The sequence below is a fragment of the Loxodonta africana genome, chromosome 7, assembly GCF_030014295.1.
Source record: "Loxodonta africana isolate mLoxAfr1 chromosome 7, mLoxAfr1.hap2, whole genome shotgun sequence".
Taxonomy (NCBI): domain Eukaryota; kingdom Metazoa; phylum Chordata; class Mammalia; order Proboscidea; family Elephantidae; genus Loxodonta; species Loxodonta africana.
Genome location: NC_087348.1, coordinates 95,622,938 through 95,640,349, shown reverse-complemented (window position 1 = coordinate 95,640,349; position 17,412 = coordinate 95,622,938). Strand labels below are relative to the sequence as shown.

At 38.6% G+C, this 17,412-nt stretch overlaps 1 protein-coding gene across 1 annotated transcript in view; it reads right to left on the bottom strand.

Moving 5' to 3' along the window:
- Nucleotides 1–17,412, bottom strand: part of AAMDC (adipogenesis associated Mth938 domain containing) — a 30,294-nt gene that overhangs the window by 2,886 nt on the left and 9,996 nt on the right. Inside the window, exon 2 of the mRNA XM_003418513.3 lies at nt 15,329–15,478. Coding sequence (XP_003418561.1) covers nt 15,329–15,460 — 132 coding nt within the window. The 5' untranslated portion in view covers nt 15,461–15,478. The remainder of the gene's footprint in view (nt 1–15,328; nt 15,479–17,412) is intronic.

Genomic DNA, 17,412 nt, shown 5'->3' with positions numbered 1-17,412 from the left:
AGAAAACTAAAAAGTAAATGTAATCATTTTACAGGTGCTACAAGCAAAGTTCAGGGTATCATGACACCATAGATAAAAAAAAAAAAAAATAAGGGGCATCTAATTCAGGCCTGGTTGGGGGGTTGACGGGAAGGCATCCTAGAGGAGGTGGCATTTAAGCTGAGATCTAAAGGACAAACAGGAATCAACCACATTAAAGGAAATCAAGGAACAAGGCCTGCCAAGTAGAGGAAATAGCGTGTACGAAGTCTCAGAGGAAAGAAGGAGCCTAGTGAACTGCAGGTAATTCAGGATGACTGGAGTGTGGAGTGACAGGTACGGGAGGAAAAAGAGACGAGGCAGGAGAAGAAAGGCACTTGCATGCCATGCTAAAATTAGGATCTGGAAAAATTTCATAAGAAACTCCAAAGTTTACTTTTTTCTGAGTCCCTTTTCCACCTAAGTCTGGGAAAACTATGCTTTAAAACCTACTGGCTTAGTGTTTTGGCTTAGTTATCTACTGCTGCTTTAACAGAAATACCGCAACTTGGATGGCTTTAAAAAACATTTATTTTCTCACAGTTTAGGAGGCTAGAAGTCTGAACTCAGGACACTGGTTCTAGAGGAAGGCTTTCTCTCCCTGTTGGCTCTTGAGGAAGGTGCTTGTCTCTTTTCAGCTTCTGTGTCCTGGTTCCTTGGTGATCCCCATGTGGTGTGGCATCTATCTTCTACCATCTCTGCTTGCTTGCTTGGTTCCTTGCTCAGTCTGCTTTTTTTATATCTCAAAAGAGATTGATTTATGACACATCCTACACTAATACTGCCTAACTAACATAGCAAAGAAAACCCAATCCCAAGTAGATTATAACCATAAGTATGTTGTTGTTGTTAGGTGCTGTCCAGTCAGATCTGACTCATACTGACTCCAAGTACAACAGAATGAAACATTGCCTGGCTCTGTGGTCCTATACCATAAGTATAGGAGTTAGGATTTATCACACATATTTTGGGGGGACAAAATTCAATGCATGAAACCTACCTATCTCTATAAAGCCTTCCCAGACTCTCCCAGGCATATTTAAGGTGAGGTGCTTAAAGAAGATTAATCCAGCATTATAGCACGGTGGCTTCTGAACTGCCTCCACTTTAGCAAAGGCGATACGGGAGTTCAAAGTTTGATAAATACCAGCCCAACATACTGGATTCACATGTTATGCATCTTTACAAGGATGAAGCTCTCAGCGCTGACACAGAGAGACAAAGCATTCCTTCCCTATTCTTTCAACAAGCATTTACTGAGTCAGGTCCGATACTAAGCACTAGGAATGTTGAGATGAACCAACTGTTGCTTGGAGGAGTTTTAGGCAGGTGAGGTTAGAGAACAGGTGCAAACAGTTAGAATGAGATAAAACAGTTGAGGATCTCAGAAGTGGGAATGAGAAAATATGAGTGGGAAACTGTCGGGGAGGACATATGTTTTAACTGGGTCTTAAAGTATGTAGCAGTATGCCTTGATGCAATGGCTGTGGCCGCGGTACATTCTAATCGTTAACTAGAGATGGTAGAGGGAAAGAGCTGCTGAAATTATCAAGAAGACAACAAATGGACCAGAGAAAGAAGGGTTTTTCAGTCTAGAAAAATGATGGTTTAGAGGAGATAGAATTGAAATATATTTATAAAAGGTATGGGAGAGTAATATGAATCATTTAATTAAATCCTGGGATAATAATATCTTACATGTTTACAGTTGCAGTTTTCATAACACATCTATATAAATTATCCCATGTGATCTCATAATGATCCTGTAAAGTACAAAAACATCCAACTTCCTTGTTTTACAGATAAAAGAAATTAAAGCTCACAAAAGAGACACAACTTGGCCAATTACACAATTACTAAGTGGCGGAGCTGGGATTTGAACTCAAACATGTTTGACTTCTGATTCAACACACTTTACTAGAATACTATAACCAGGGAACAACTTTCCTGAAGCTTGAAATGGCCAAATCTAATGACCACATCGGGTTGTTGTGCTTATCCCAGGTACACAATAAATGTTAGTTTAAATGTAAACCTGAATCTTCCCTAGAGCAATCTTTCTCTCTCAGAAACACCATACACATAGCCAATAGAGGAGATAGAATATCAAGATGTTTAATATTCCAAAATTATAATTTTTGATTAACCCCCAAAAAAGGCAGGAACAAAGAACATGGAGACAAATAGAAAGCAAATAGGAAGATGAAAGACTTAAACCTAACCATATTGATAACAATATTAAGTTTAAATGGATTAAATAGTCAAATTAAAGGCAAAGATTGTCAGACTGGATTAACAAAGTAAGATCCAACTAAATGCCATTTTCAAGATATGCACTTCAAATATACAGATAGCTGCAGGTAAAAGGGTGAAAAAACGTACGATGCAAACACTAGGCTGACAAAAGTTGGTACAGTTATATTAATATCAGGTGAAGTAGACTTAAAGGCAGGAAATATTACTAGAGACGAAGAGTATCATTTCCTAATGATGAGAGGGTTAATTAATCAGGAAAATATGAAAAACCCAAATCCGTGCACTCTTAATAACAGAGCTTCAAAACATAGGAAGATTAAAAAAAAAAAAAAAAAAAAGAACTAAAGAGAGAAATAAACCACAACTATGGAAGTTTTAACCACGCTTTCTCAGTAATTGATAGAACAAACAGACAAAACATCATTAGGATATAGAAGATTGAACACCATCAACCAATTTGACCTAATAGATATTTATAGATTACGATACCCAACATGGAGACACTGGTGGCGTGGTGATTAAGACCTATGACTGCTAACCAAAAGGTCAACTGTTTGAATCCACCAGGCACTCCTTGGGAACCCTACGGCGGAGTTCTACTCTGTCTTATAGGGTCATTATGAGTTGGAATCAACTCGACAGCAGGGTCATTATGAGTTGGAATCAACTCGACAGCAACAGGTTTGGTTTTTTTGGTTTTAGTATACCCAACATACTCATCATATGACTCTGCTATCACACACCTGAGTATTTATCCTCGAGAAATGAAAACTCACGTTCACACAAAAACCTGTACATGAATGTTAATAGCAGCTTTGTTTGTTGTAGCCAAAAACTTGAAATGACCCAAATGTCCAACAATAGGTGAATGGATAAACAGATTTGTTATAATCCAAACAGTGAAATACAACTCAGCAATAAAAAGAAACAAACTACTGATATGTACAACAACATGATGAATCTAAAACATATTATGCTAAGTGAAAAAAGCAAGACTCAAAAGATTACATACTGTATGGTTCCATTAACATGACAAGTAAATATGTGTATTAAGTCAGTTCACAAAAATTTTAATAAGGCCTGTATATTAGATAGTAGTATTGTATTAATGTTAATTTCCTGATTTTGATCCTCATATATCATGATTATGGAAGAGAATGACCTTGTTTTTTAGGAACTACATACAGGTATTTAGGAGTAAAGGGGTATAATATCTTCAACATATAATTCAGGAAAAAAAAAAAAACCTATCAATCCACTGATTGATCAAAAGGTAGGATGACAAAGAGAATAATAATGAAAATATAAAATGTTAATATTTGGAACAGGATTAAATATGTATGAGAATTCTTTGTACTATTCTGTAACTTGTCTGTAAGTCTGAAATTACTTCAAAATATAGTTTTTTTAAAAAAAAAAAGTATAGTAGCATAGGCAGGTTACAGATGAGCAGGAAGAGACCACCTATAGTCACACGTACACACTCACCTGCTCCCTGATTTATTTAGCCAATGAAACAGAACTTGACAGAAGCCAGGTGGCCACACAAAGCAGCAGTAGAGGCAGCATCTCTTTGCAGGATTTTCTCATGTCTCTTGACTCCCTGTGGGGTATGCAGCTAGCTGCTGGTGACACTCTTCACTCAGTCAGTGTCTCAGAGCTGTCTCTCTGCTATCCTTTTATATTCAGGCTTACCTCATCAGTACCTTCCTAAAGTCATTTCCACTGAGACTGTACATGCTGATATTTAAGGGCATATCAAAGAGTGTTCTAAGTTAGAACACCTGCATGTCAAAGAGTAAACCAAACTGATCAGTAACAAGGGTACGCCCTCATCTTGGGAAAGGACACGGAGCTGGTGGCTAGGCATCTCTGCACAGTATCTCTGCTTCCGGCTTTCTCTGTTTTCCACAAAGAGCAGGAGAGATTTAGGGAGGTTAAATTCTTTGCCTATAAAGTTACTGAGGTTGATAAATTTGTTAAAGACATAACAAAATAAAGGGGAGGGGGAATATGTTTTTCACTTTATCACAACCATTGGTTCTTAAGAATGAAAAGGATTGGTTTAGTTACCCTTTTTATTTCCATGGTCTTTTGATCAATTCTAGAACCACCTTGAACTGGATATGACTTAAAGAACCTAAAAATTTGTCTGGAGATAAATTTTTCTGGGGGAAACATCAAGGTTGGAGAGCTTCACCTTCCTTAAGCAAATGCGTTTACCTGAATTATTGAGCCATTGCTTCATTTAACAAGGAGTAGCACCTACTGTGAGTAGCACTCTGATGCCCAGATTCTAAGCACACATTCTCGTAAAATGAAATGAGGACACTGTCCGCTAGAAATCAAGTGAAAGGTCACAAGAGAGCGTAAAGCACGATCCTTCAGACATTCAGAGACTAGAGGCAGCCGCAGATCATCAGCGTTGCTGGATCAATGGAACTCAGATGATGAATTTGGCCGCTGCGTGCTATGCTGCAAGCCCACGGTGTCACGTACAGAGCAATGAAAGCTAACTCTGCAACAGCCTGTGGATTCATGCATTGGCAGGTGATGATTACTCACAGCTTTGTGCAGAGGCTTGGGATTGTTATTGAGGCGTCCTCAATTTGCTACCAGCTCCTTCTCTGCTTCTTCCAATCCCTCTGGGCAAACCACTAAAGATCTCTTCCCTTACTGTCTGATTCTGTTCCTCTTTTTTAAGAGGCTTTCCATTACACGACCTCAGGTTGTAAAAGCTTATTATATGTTCCCCCTTGGGTGAAAGCTATTAATTGTGGAAAAATGTTCAGCTAATACCCATTATGCCAGCTAAACAACAGGGTGGCATCCTATATGGCTCAGGCATTTCCTCCTATTTTATATTAAATTTGAAGAGAAAACATTCCTAAATTATACTTTCAAGGAAGTGTTTCCTTCTGCCTAAATGAAGTGAGCATAAATGGGTAGTAGCAATGCCATTATCTGGCTATTTTGCTGATAAAGGCAGAATCTATGAGTAAAGGTTAAGGATCTCTGCATCTGTCACCTATGGACACTGCCTGAGTTCACATTCTTATTATAGCTTGTCTGAATTCTCTCTGCCTCTACAAGGGCAACCAACCCGACCCTATAGGACAGAGTGGAACTGCCCCATAGAGTCTCCAAGGAGTATCTGGTGGATTTGAACTGCTGATCTTTTAGTTAGCAGCCGTAGCTCTTAACCACTACATCACCATGGCAGAGGCCTATTTTTTTTTTTAATTAACTTTTATTAAGCTTCAAGTGAATGTTTACAAATCCAATCAGTCTGTCACATATAAGTTTACATACATCTTACTCCCTACTCCCACTTGCTCTCCCCCTATTGAGTCAGCCCTTTCAGTCTCTCCTTTCGTGACAATTTTGCCAGCTTCCCTCTCTCTCTATCCTCCCATCCCCCCTCCAGACAAGAGTTGCCAACACACTGTCAAGTGTCCACCTGATTTAATTAGCTCACTCTTCATCAGCATCTCTCTCTCCCCCGCTGACCAGTCCCTTTCATGTTTGATGAGTTGTCTTCGGGGATGGTTCCTGTCCTGTGCCCACAGAAGGTCTGGGGAGCATTGCCGCCGGGATTCCTCTAGTCTCAGTCAGACCATTAAGTATGGTCTTTTTATGAGAATTTGGGGTCTGCATCCCACTGATCTCCTGCTCCCTCAGAAGTTCTCTGTTGTGCTCCCTGTCAGGGCAGTCATCGATTGTGGCTGGGCACCAACTAGTTCTTCTGGTCTCAGGATGATGTAGGTCTCTGGTTCATGTGGCCCTTTCTGTCTCTTGGGTTCTTAGTTGTCGTGTGACCTTGGTGTTCTTCATTTTCGTTTGCTCCAGGTGGGCTGAGACCAACTGATGCATCTTAGATGGCCGCTTGTTAGCATTTAAGACCCCAGACGCCACATTTCAAAGTGGGATGCAGAATGTTTTCATAATAGAATTATTTTGCCAATTGACTTAGAAGTCCCCTCAAACCATGTTCCCCAGACCCCTGCCCCTGCTCCGCTGACCTTTGAAGCATTCATTTTATCCCGGAAACTTCTTCGCTTTTGGTCCAGTCCAATTGAGCTGACCTTCCATGTATTGAGTGTTGTCTTTCCCTTCACCCAAAGCAGTTCTTATCTACTGATTAATCAATAAGAAACCCTCTCCCTCCCTCCCTCCCTCCCCCCTTCGTAACCACAAAAGTATGTGTTCTTCTCAGTTTTTACTATTTCTCAAGATCTTATAATAGTGGTCTTATAACAGAGGCCTATTTTTGTGCCACAGATCCCTCTGGGAGTCTGATGAAGTCTGTGGGTCCTTCTTAGAATAATGTTTTTAAATGAATAAAATATATAAGATTACAAAGGAAACCAATTTTATGGAAATACAATGATCGAATATTAAAAACAAGTGTGTGATCTAATAACATATGTGCTTCTTTATTAGTTTAGGAGAGTGAAAATCTTTTCTAAAGGCCCACTAGCAGGGACGGATTACCCAATAAGTAAGTTAAGCATGTGTTTAGGGCATCAACAAAACAGGGACACCGATGGTCTAAAGCAAAGACTCACAGATGCCAAGCAGACAGGACACAAGGAAAAGTGAGTGCCCGCAGTGGAAGGGAACTGGCAGGGCACTAAATGAAATTGATACCAGCTGCAGTGCGTGAGAATGTGCCAGCAGGAAATAAAGTTCATGCAGGGCCAAGAGGGTGCCCACGTGCAAGGTTATTTAAGCTGTCAGGCCCCTACAACTTCAACACCTTCATTGACACATCTGTCTCCTATGGTCCTGTCCCATATAACTGAAACTCCTTATCCCAGTGGTCTCTTGGGAATGTACTATTTCTTTGTAATAAACAAGGGTGTGGCCTGTCGAGTCTAACTCTTGCTACATTCACCCAATATGCAATTAGATCCAACATGAGCAGTTACCAGGCAAGGGCGGATTATATTAATAGATAACAGGTCTCTGATCCATTTTGAGAGAACCGTCTTGTACATCCACGTCTAATGATCCAGCAACTCCTGCCAGGAGGGCCAGCAATGCTCTTTGCCATGATACAAACCCAAGGGTATGCTCTTGCAAACGTCCTGGTAAACAACCAATGGGAGTTCCAGTCCCCTGTGGACCCTAAGCATGTGCTTACCTTGCTTACTGGGTAATCTGTCCGTGTCCTGGAATTGTCCACTCTTTCTAAATACCTTAGAAAACATTGCTTCAGAGCAGACATAAAAAGGAGATACCAAAAAAGAAGCTGAAAACATCGCCAACAAAATGCGAACACTAAAGTATGTATTTGTTGGTTATGTAGAATAATATTTTACAGCATTTTCATCAGATGAGTCAAGCTCTCCAAGATGCAGAAGTACATTTACAGACATGCACAGATCTCTACCAGCCATTAACAGGGTGTTTACATAATTTAAGGGAAGATTTTAGGAATTTTGAAAACGTATCAAAACAAATACTGCCAAATACTGATTATCAAGCAGTTCACCATCAGAGAAGCATTAGAGAGAAACAAGTGGCCATAAAACAAAAAACAGTACATGTGAGGAACGTGCTCCTTAGTTCAATCAGGTATACAAGACCAAATGGGCAGCTCCTGTCCAAAAGCAGGATGAAGGGTCAGGAAGAGACAGGAACTGGTCGAATGGACACAAGAAACCTGGGGTGGGAAGGGGGAGTGCGCTGTCACATTGTGGGGATTGCAACTCATGTCACAAAATAATATGTGCATAAATTTTTGAATGAGAAATGAACTTGAGCTGTAAACTTTCACCTAAAACACAATAAAAAATAAATAGAAACAAGTAAATGGTAGAAGTGCACTAGAAGTACTGAGTGCCAGAGATCAATTTCATATAACCACATACTACACCATCATTGACACACTTGAATCTTACATGAAAAGAAGGGCAAAAGTGTAAGAAGTTCCTTCAAATAGATTTTCCTTCTTAAACAACGTGGATATACCTCATGAAGAATGTATGAAGGCATCCAGGAATTAGTGCAGGCTTATCCTGATAACTTAAATACAAAACTTTGCAGAGAATTGTGACAATTTCATCCTTACATGAGAGCTAAGTTTACAGATTCAGAAAAGGCAAATTTTACTTATGTAGGCATGTATGATTCCATAATAGAAGATAAAATACAATGCGTATTTCCCAACAATGAAATTGCTTTATGCATATTCCTAACTTTAATGATCACAAACTACAAAGAGAACACTCATTTTTGTCCTTAAAAAGACTCAAAAACCCTCAGCATATGTCATGGATTGAATTATGTCCCCCCAAAATATCTGTCAACTTGGCTAGGTCATGATTCCCAGTATTGTATGATTGTCTACCACTTTGTCATCTGATGTGATTTCCCTATAGTTGTAAATCCTATCACCATGATGTAATGAGATGGATTAGTGGCAGTTATATTGATGAGATCTACAAGATTAGATAGAGTCTTAAGCCAATCTCTTTTGAGATACGAAAGAGAGAAGCAAGCAGAGAGACACGGGGACCTCATACCACCAAGAAAGCAGCACCAGGAGCAGAGCACATCCTTTGGATCTGAGGTTCCCACTCTGAGATGCTCCCAGACCAAGAGAAGACCGATGCATCACAAGGACCTTCCTCCAGAGCCGACAGAGAGAGGAAGCCTTCCCCTGGAGCCGGCACCCTGAATTCAGACTTCTAGCCTACTGGACTGAGCAAGAATAAACTTCTCTTTGTTAAAGCCATCCACTTGTGTTTCTGTCATAGCGGCACTAGATGACTAAGACAGCATACAACGATTCAAGAAAGACTTGATTCATTATCCTTAAAATGTATGGAAGTAGATATTGTTCTGCAGCTTAATTGTGATGAAATCATTGAAGAATTTGTAAGAGCCAAGAATAGAAATGTTTTTAATTATAACACATTAGATATGAAAGATATATCTAAAAATAAAACGTAGTGATTTGTAATACTTGTTTCCTGATCGATAAATTTCCTTTTATGACATCTTTTCATTTATTCATTCATAATTATAGCCTTTATTATGAGACAAGCATCAAAACTGAAGTAGAAGTGGTTTGAAGCAAAATTAGTAAAAATCAATTTTTTGTTGTGGGAGATCAAAGAATTTTACATTGATTGTTGAAACAACTAAGTTCACCGACTCTTTTCTTTGTTGTAGAATATTCTTTCTGTAGAAAATGTATATAGTAAAAATCTTAGTACCCCTCATCCACTAAAAATGTTATAAACCAGCTCATTTCATTCTGCTAAAATGGCATACACCACTTTTGCATTCAATCGCTACCGTTATATAATGGCATTTAAAAAGAAGTTACATCATGGATAACTAAGACACACATATATATACATATGTATATATATCTCAAATGCATGAGTAAGCAGAGGAGGGGGCACAAGAGATTATCAGTGTTCAGGGCCGTCACATGCCTTAATCTAGCCCTGCCCACTAGCAGGCTTATCCTCACATCTCATAGTGGCAAACTGCTAGTTGTCCTTTCAAAATTCCATTCAGTTCCTTTTCTGGGGCACATGGCTATTCTAGCTAGAGACTCCATTTTCAGTGCTCCCTTGCAGCTAGGTGTAAGGTGTATAAAATTCACTGGAATGTGAGCAGAAGAAATGAAGGTCCAATCTAGATTTGGGTCTTGAAACATTGGATGTGAGCTTTTCTTTCATTTTCCACTCCTTACAAGTTGGAACTCTGGCGTGCTTACAAGCAGCTTCTACCTTTCTACAGGAAATGTAGGAGATGGTGGAACAACACAAAGGAAAAAAACTGGATCCCTAGATGACCCTATAGTTCTACTCTGACACACACAGGGTCACCATGAATTGGTATCAACTTGACAGCAACTGGTTTAGAGATGACCCTGTGTGGCATGAAGCCACCCTGCCTCTCAACTTAGACTGGCCACACTAATATATGAGAGAGATTAATATATTTCTATCTTCTTTAAGCCATTGAACTTTGGCCTTTAGCCTAACTAACCCACGAACCCTTTCCTAAGATAAACCATGATTAGTTAGACCAATCATTTGGGGTGGAATGGATATTAGGTGTCAACCACACTAGACTACTACAGTGGAGTATGTCTGATATGCAGAATAATACAAGGCAGTGATATGGTATGGGCAATTATGAGAATTCAACTATGTATTTTCAGAAAAAGAGAAAAAAACTATTTAAATAGTAAGGGTTATCCAGCCATTCTGCTCAAAGATCATAGGCCATGGATTGATCATGAAATAGTGGACATGGAGCTGCTATTCCTTCCATTTCAGTTTCATAGTTGCTGGTTACAATGGGAACCTTTTGTCTCACTGAGTGTGTTTTTACAGTTTAAAACTACAATATGTATTTTTTCACATAACATGGACCCTAACTGCAAGGCGACTACTTTATCTGGTCCTCAATCAAGGATAACCATATGTGCTAACATGAGGGAATCTCCTTAAAGGATTTACTATGAGTAATTATTGTTTTAAGTGCTGACTTTAAAATTCCTGAATAAGAGTCAAGTCCACCACATCAGCCTTTAAAAATCAGAGTGGTAGGATCTAAGGCTTGGAGTAACCGTTAAGTATCAATCTGGCACAATCTTTTTTCGTATCTCCTTTTTATGTCTGCTCTGAAGCAACGTTTTCTAAGGTATTTAGAAAGAGTGGACAATTCCAGGACACGGACAGATTACCCAATAAGCAACCATATTATTAGAATCTCCTGTAAAAATGTTTGCAGATACTGGTGACTAATTGAGGAAGTCTTCCCAGAATTCTACTCTAGCATTTTCCCACACTTCTATGTCTATACATATGTTCTTCCTGACAGTAAACCGGTTTCTCTTAGCTGATCTGGGAAACCACCCCTTTAAGAATCAGGTCAAAGATCATGTTTTCTGAAAAGACTCCCGTAACTCATCCGGCCAATCTTAGGCACCCCTTTCTCTCTGCTCCCATTGTACCTCTTTCATCTACCTACTATAGCACTTATTACAATTGTCTCTTTGCCTGATTCCCCCACAGAGATCCTTGAAGGCAGAGACTATGGCTGATTTATTTATGTATCACCAATCTTTAAGGTAATGTCTGGCCCTCTGTAAGCAATGCCTGTATATTTTTAAATGTTGAATGATAATAGTACACATCAAATCTACTTTTGGATGCTAGAATGTCTGAGTTTCAATAAAGAATTCTGAAATGCTCTGAGAAATCAACAAAGTGGTTTCTTTAATTCTTGGGAGTTTCCACATTCTATTTTGTTTTCAACTTTGACTTGAATAACAAAGAAAGCAATATCATGTTCATTTTTACTAATAAATTTAATCATTTCCACATTTCAAAATTGACCTTCTCATAAATCGTTGGTATATCAGTCAGGCTTCTCCAGAGAAACAGAACCAACAGTGTGTGCATTAAAAGACTTATTTTTAAAAATTGTCTCTCTTGATTGTAAACCAAAAACCAAACCCAGCGCCATCAAGTCGATTTCGACTCATAGTGACCCTATAGGACAGGGTAGAACTGGCCCATAGAGTTTCCAAAGAGCGCCTGGTGGATTGGAACTGCCAACCCTTTGGTTAGCAGCTGTAGCACTTAACCACTACGCCACCAGGGTTTCCCTCTTGATTGTAGGGGCTGGTAAATCCGAAATTCGTGGGCCAGGCCACAGGCTGGAAACTCAGGCAAGAGTTGATGTTGCAGTCTTGAGGCTGAACATCCTCTTTTTCAGGAAACCTCAGTTTTTACTCTTAAAGTCTTCAACTGATTAGATTAGGCCCACCCACATTTACTTAAATCAACTTGTTATAGATGTTAACTACATCTACAAAATACCTTTACAGGAACATCAAGGAGTTTTCACACTTCCTTTGGTTCTCTTTGGGTGGCTGCTAATTGGCTTGGCTTTCTTTTAATTCTAGGGTAAATATATATATACATATACTCTGTCAGCCTAACAAAAAGAACACATAAGTGACCATGAATGACCAATGTATGTTTCCACATAGAAAACTCTCCTCTAAAAGGACAATTAGTGCCTTCAGATAGAAGTAAGCAAGGACAGTATGACATAGTAGAAAAGGTATGGGCCTAATTTAGAGTCAGAAAGTCTCGATTTCAAATTCTGATTCTGAAAATTACAGTTTTATGACCTTGGAACAGCTATATTTGACTAGGCACATGTTATCTGTTTAATGACTGGTAGGGATTTGCAGCGGGTGGCATAACGCTTAAGTGTTCAATAGGTTGGTGGTTCAAACCCTCGTAGGGGATCCGTGAAAGACCTGGCAACCTGCTCCTGTAAGTATTACAGCTTAGAAAAAACCCTTTGGGGCAGTTCTACTCTGTCACATGGGATTATTATAAGTCAAAAATCAACTCGTTGGCACCTAACAACAGTGATTTGGGAGGAGGTGGTAGTAATTATTCAAGGATACTGCCTGAAGACAATAAATTTTCTCGACATTTCCATTCTGTAATTACTGTAAAATCCACGCACACACCTTTTTAAAACTAATAAATAATGAATCAAATTAACCTATCTCAGAGGGAATGTCACAAAGAAAAAAAAATTGTTTAAAGCCATTTTAATGAAAAATTCAATTCAATGAACATTTTTTAAAAGAGTTAAGTTCCTTCCCCCAGAGCCAAGAGAGAGAGAGAACACTTTCCCCTAGAGCTGGCACCCTGAATTTGGACTTCTAGTCTTCTAACCTGTGAGAAAGTACATTTCTGTTCATTAAAGCCACCCACTAAGAAATTAAGAGAGAATTTGGTCCCGAGAAGTGGGGGTGCTGCTCTAACAAATACCTAAAACGTGGAAGTGGTTTTGCAATTGGATAATGGTGTAGAACCTGAAGAAATTTTGATGTGCTTCATAGTAAGGTCCTAGATTGCCTTGAAGAGAGTGTTGGTAGAACTATGGACATTAAGGCCAATTCTGATGAGGGCTCTGAAAGAATGGAGAGCTGTGACGATAGCATCTATCATCACGAACAAAACGTTGCTGGAAATGCAGACCTGACACGTGCTCCTGGTGAGACTTTTCAAAGGAAATGATGAACATGTGACTGGATATCGAAGGGAAGGTGATGCTTTTTACGCACTGGCAGAGAACTTGTCCGAAGTATGTTCAAATGTTTGATGCAAAGTAGAACTTCTAAGTGATGAACTTGGATATTTGGCTGAGAAGATTTCACGGCTTCTCCTTGCTGCTTACATTAGAATGTGGGAGGGAAGAGATGGACTTAAAAATGAACTGCACAAAATGAAACTAGAATTTAAAGATTTGGAAAATTCTGTTGTACAAACTAAGGACATTTGTCCTAGAACTCTTACCAAGGACGTGATGACTCAATCTTTTGCTAAAGAGATTAATCCTGACTGATGGATCTATTCAACTACCAAAGCAAAAATCCTGTCAGCTTAGACTGAAAGGGACAGAGATAGTACAAAATGAAGAAAAGCCGCCTGCCTCCTGGAATTCTGTAGGTAGGAAATGGGGAAATGGAGCAACTTATTTAGTAACAAGACAAAAATGTCCGTTCTTTCCACTTCTATTCAACATTGTACTGGAGGTTCTAGTCAAGGGAATTATGCAAGAAAAAAATAATGAAAGGCATCCAAACTGGAATGAGAAAAGTGAAACAATCTATATTTGCAGATGAAATTATCTCGTATATATAAAATCCACACACACATTCACAAAAATGATTAGAGCCAGTAAGCAAATTCGGCAAGTTTGCAGGATATAAGATCAATATCAAAAAATCAATTTTACCCTATATACTAGCAATGAACAATCTGAAAATGAAATTAAGGAAATATTCCACCTATAATAGCACAAAAAGGAATAAAATTTTAGGAATAAATTTAACAAAAAAGTGCAAGACTAGTACATTGAAAAGTATAAAACACCATGGAAAGAGAGAAAACCTAAAGAAAAGATATCTCATGTTTATGAAGTGGAAGACTGAATATTGTTGAGATAACAATACTACCCAAATTGATTTACACAGGTTCAGCATATTCTCTATCAAAGTCCTACCTGGCTTTTTTGTATAAATTGACAAGGTGATCCTAAAATTCATATGAAAATGCAAGGGACTGAGGATACAGAAAACAATCTGGAAAATGAAGAACAAAGTTGGAGAACATACATTTTCCAATTTTGAAACTTACTACAAAGCCACAGTAACCAAGGCAATGTGGTACTGGCATAAAAATAGACATATAGATTGATGGAATACAATTGAGAGTCCAGGAATAAACCCATCTATTTAAGATTAATTCTCTTAGAGGACAACAGGTGTAGAGAAATTGGAACCCTCATACACTGCTGAAGGGACTTTAAAAAGATGATGAAAAATATTTCCTCAAAAAATTAAATATAGCGTTCTCATTTGAACCAGCAATTATACTCCTAGGTATATACCCAAAAGCAATGAAAACATATGTCCACACAAAAACTTGTATGTGAATATTCAAAGCAGTATTATTCATAATAGCCTAAAGATGCGAAAAACCCAAATTTCCATCTATTCATGAATGGATAAACAAAATGTCATATATCCATTCAATGGAGTATTATTCAGCCATAAAAAGGAATGGAGTATTTGAAACATATTACAACCTGGATGAACCTTGAAAACATTATGCTAAGTCAAACAGGGCAGACACAAAAGGTCACAGACTGTGTGATTCCATCTAGTATATGAAATGGTCAGAGTAGGCAAATCTTCAGAATAGGCAACAGAAAGTAGATTAGTGGTTGCAGGGGCTAGGGAAGGGACGGGGAGGGGAGGTAAGGAATGGGGGTTGGGAGAGGATGAGGAGTTTGTTGCACATGTTTACGAATACACTAAAAACCACTGATGTGCATTTTAAAATGGTGAGTTCTAGGGTATGTGAATTAAGTCTCAAAAAAAAAAAGTAAGAAAGAGTTACTTCTTTTCATTTGGTTCTTATGTCTTAAGAAGTTGGAATCTACTTGGACAGCTTCGTGCACTGCCAACCAAACACTAAACTCTTACCTCAGTTCCTGTTTCTCTCCAATCCCAAGCCCGACTACCCCCTGGCCACACTTTGCAGTCCTTGTAGGTTTTAGTAGAGCCTCGTACTTTCATTTGTCCCCAGGAGAGGGAAGCAATTTCAGGGGAAGACATAAGGAACTTAATTGAAATCTGAGATTAAAAGAAAAATACACTGTATTAGTTATGAAGTAAAGTTTAAACAGCTCCAAAAGTACAAGCAGCTCTGGTTCTCTATGATTTAAGAAGTATCTTTCTCATTCATGTGATTGGCATTTCTTCCCTAGAAGTCTAAACAGTAAAATGTATTCCTTGGGATCCTGAATTACCCAATCATGAAAACCAGACACTACAAGTATTTCTCAGACTCTGGAGGAAATCCTTAGGCTGTTTTTTGAGAGATAAAATTAAAAGGTGGAGATTTACTTTGGCATGATGGAGTGAGGGGGTCAACACATTCTCTCCCCCCAAAACAAATATAAACCTGGACAAAACTGCTAAGAAACAACCAGTTCAGTACTCTGGAAATCGGTTAAAGGCATATTACAAACTGAGAAACATTTACTCCTGAAAACCAATTCATACAAACTAACAATAAATCTCAAGATTCTAGTAAAGCAGCTCAAAAGAGATGTAACTCACTGAGGAAGAAAACGATGGTGGTGGACTAATGACTTATAATTATCTACTATATAAGCTGCTTGGCTATTGGCAGTAATAGGTAATTAAGCCCCAAACTTTTTAGAATATACAAAAAGAACTGCCTATCATGTCAACATGCTGTATTTCCAATTGTGTCATTGATTGAAAAATAAACATCCACCATAGGAGTTACACAGAAAGGTGTCAGGTTCATTTTCCCATCCAGTTGTCTCTGCCTGTAGTAATTCTTTCTGTTCTTGAAGGCCTAGTTTTAATAGCCTCCTCATGAAGCCTTTCCTGCGTCACCACTTAGACTGAATCTGCCTGTCCTCTGTGCTCAAATACCTCCTGGCTTATTCTTTAATAGGGTAATTACCACACTTAACTATATTGTGTGTGTGTGTGTGTGCGCGCATCTACTGTATTTTTACACAAATAACACGCACCTTCTATGTTTGTTTGCCAACAGTGCCCTCCACCTGTGAGGTATTTTCGTAAGTGCTACTATGTCAATTTTTTTTTTTAACATGTTGCTGTAAAAAAAAAAAAAAGCATAGCGTGCTTACACCTTGTTGGGGGCTGGCAAACAAACAGAAAGTACGCATTATTTGTGTAAAAATACAGTGTCTATCTAAAAGCTTCCCATTTGAGTGTAAGCTCCTTGAAGGCAGGAACTATGTTTTGTTATCCTTAGTATTTGTCACAGGCTTTCTTCCAAGTATTGGATGACTAAATATTTCTTAAAAGGATGATACCATTTATTGAGTGAGCGCCTTATACCACAAACTTTATATGTATTATCTCTAGTTCTCTCAAGAAATTTATGAAGTCAGAATTATTATTACCATTTTAGAGTAAGAAAACTCGGGTTACGATAGGTTGAGTAATTTGATGAGGTTGATAAATCTCGGTTATGCTGGGTTCTGGAATTTAAACCTTAGACCATGTAACTCTTGCCAGTATACTATACAGATATTCCCCACTTTTCCAAAGTTTACACGACTTCGCTTTTATGAAAGACCTACATTAGTACCTGTTTTTGCTAACTGAAAGAAATCTGAAGAGGATTTTTGCTTTTACGAAAAAAGGTGAAAAGTGGAAATAGCATTCAGCGTTTGTTTTGCACGCGGTGAGTCATTAAAGAAGCAGCACACACCCCAAGCCGCGAGAGTGGTGTAGCCAAGCTCCTTCCCCAGGATCTACACTGTTTCTCAGTATCAAGCCGCAGTAGCTTTGAACTGTGTCTGTGAGCGTCTGTGCTTTATCTCTATTTATTTTGTGGATTCATTAGCAAGATGTGTCCTAAGGTATCAGAAAAGCCTAAGAGAGCTTATCAGGGTGTTATGCTTTGCATAAAATTGAACATAGGTTATTTTCTGGGTCTAGGAATGCTCAAAAAAATCTCCCATATAAATTAATGGTAATTGCTTCTTAGGTTTATGCCA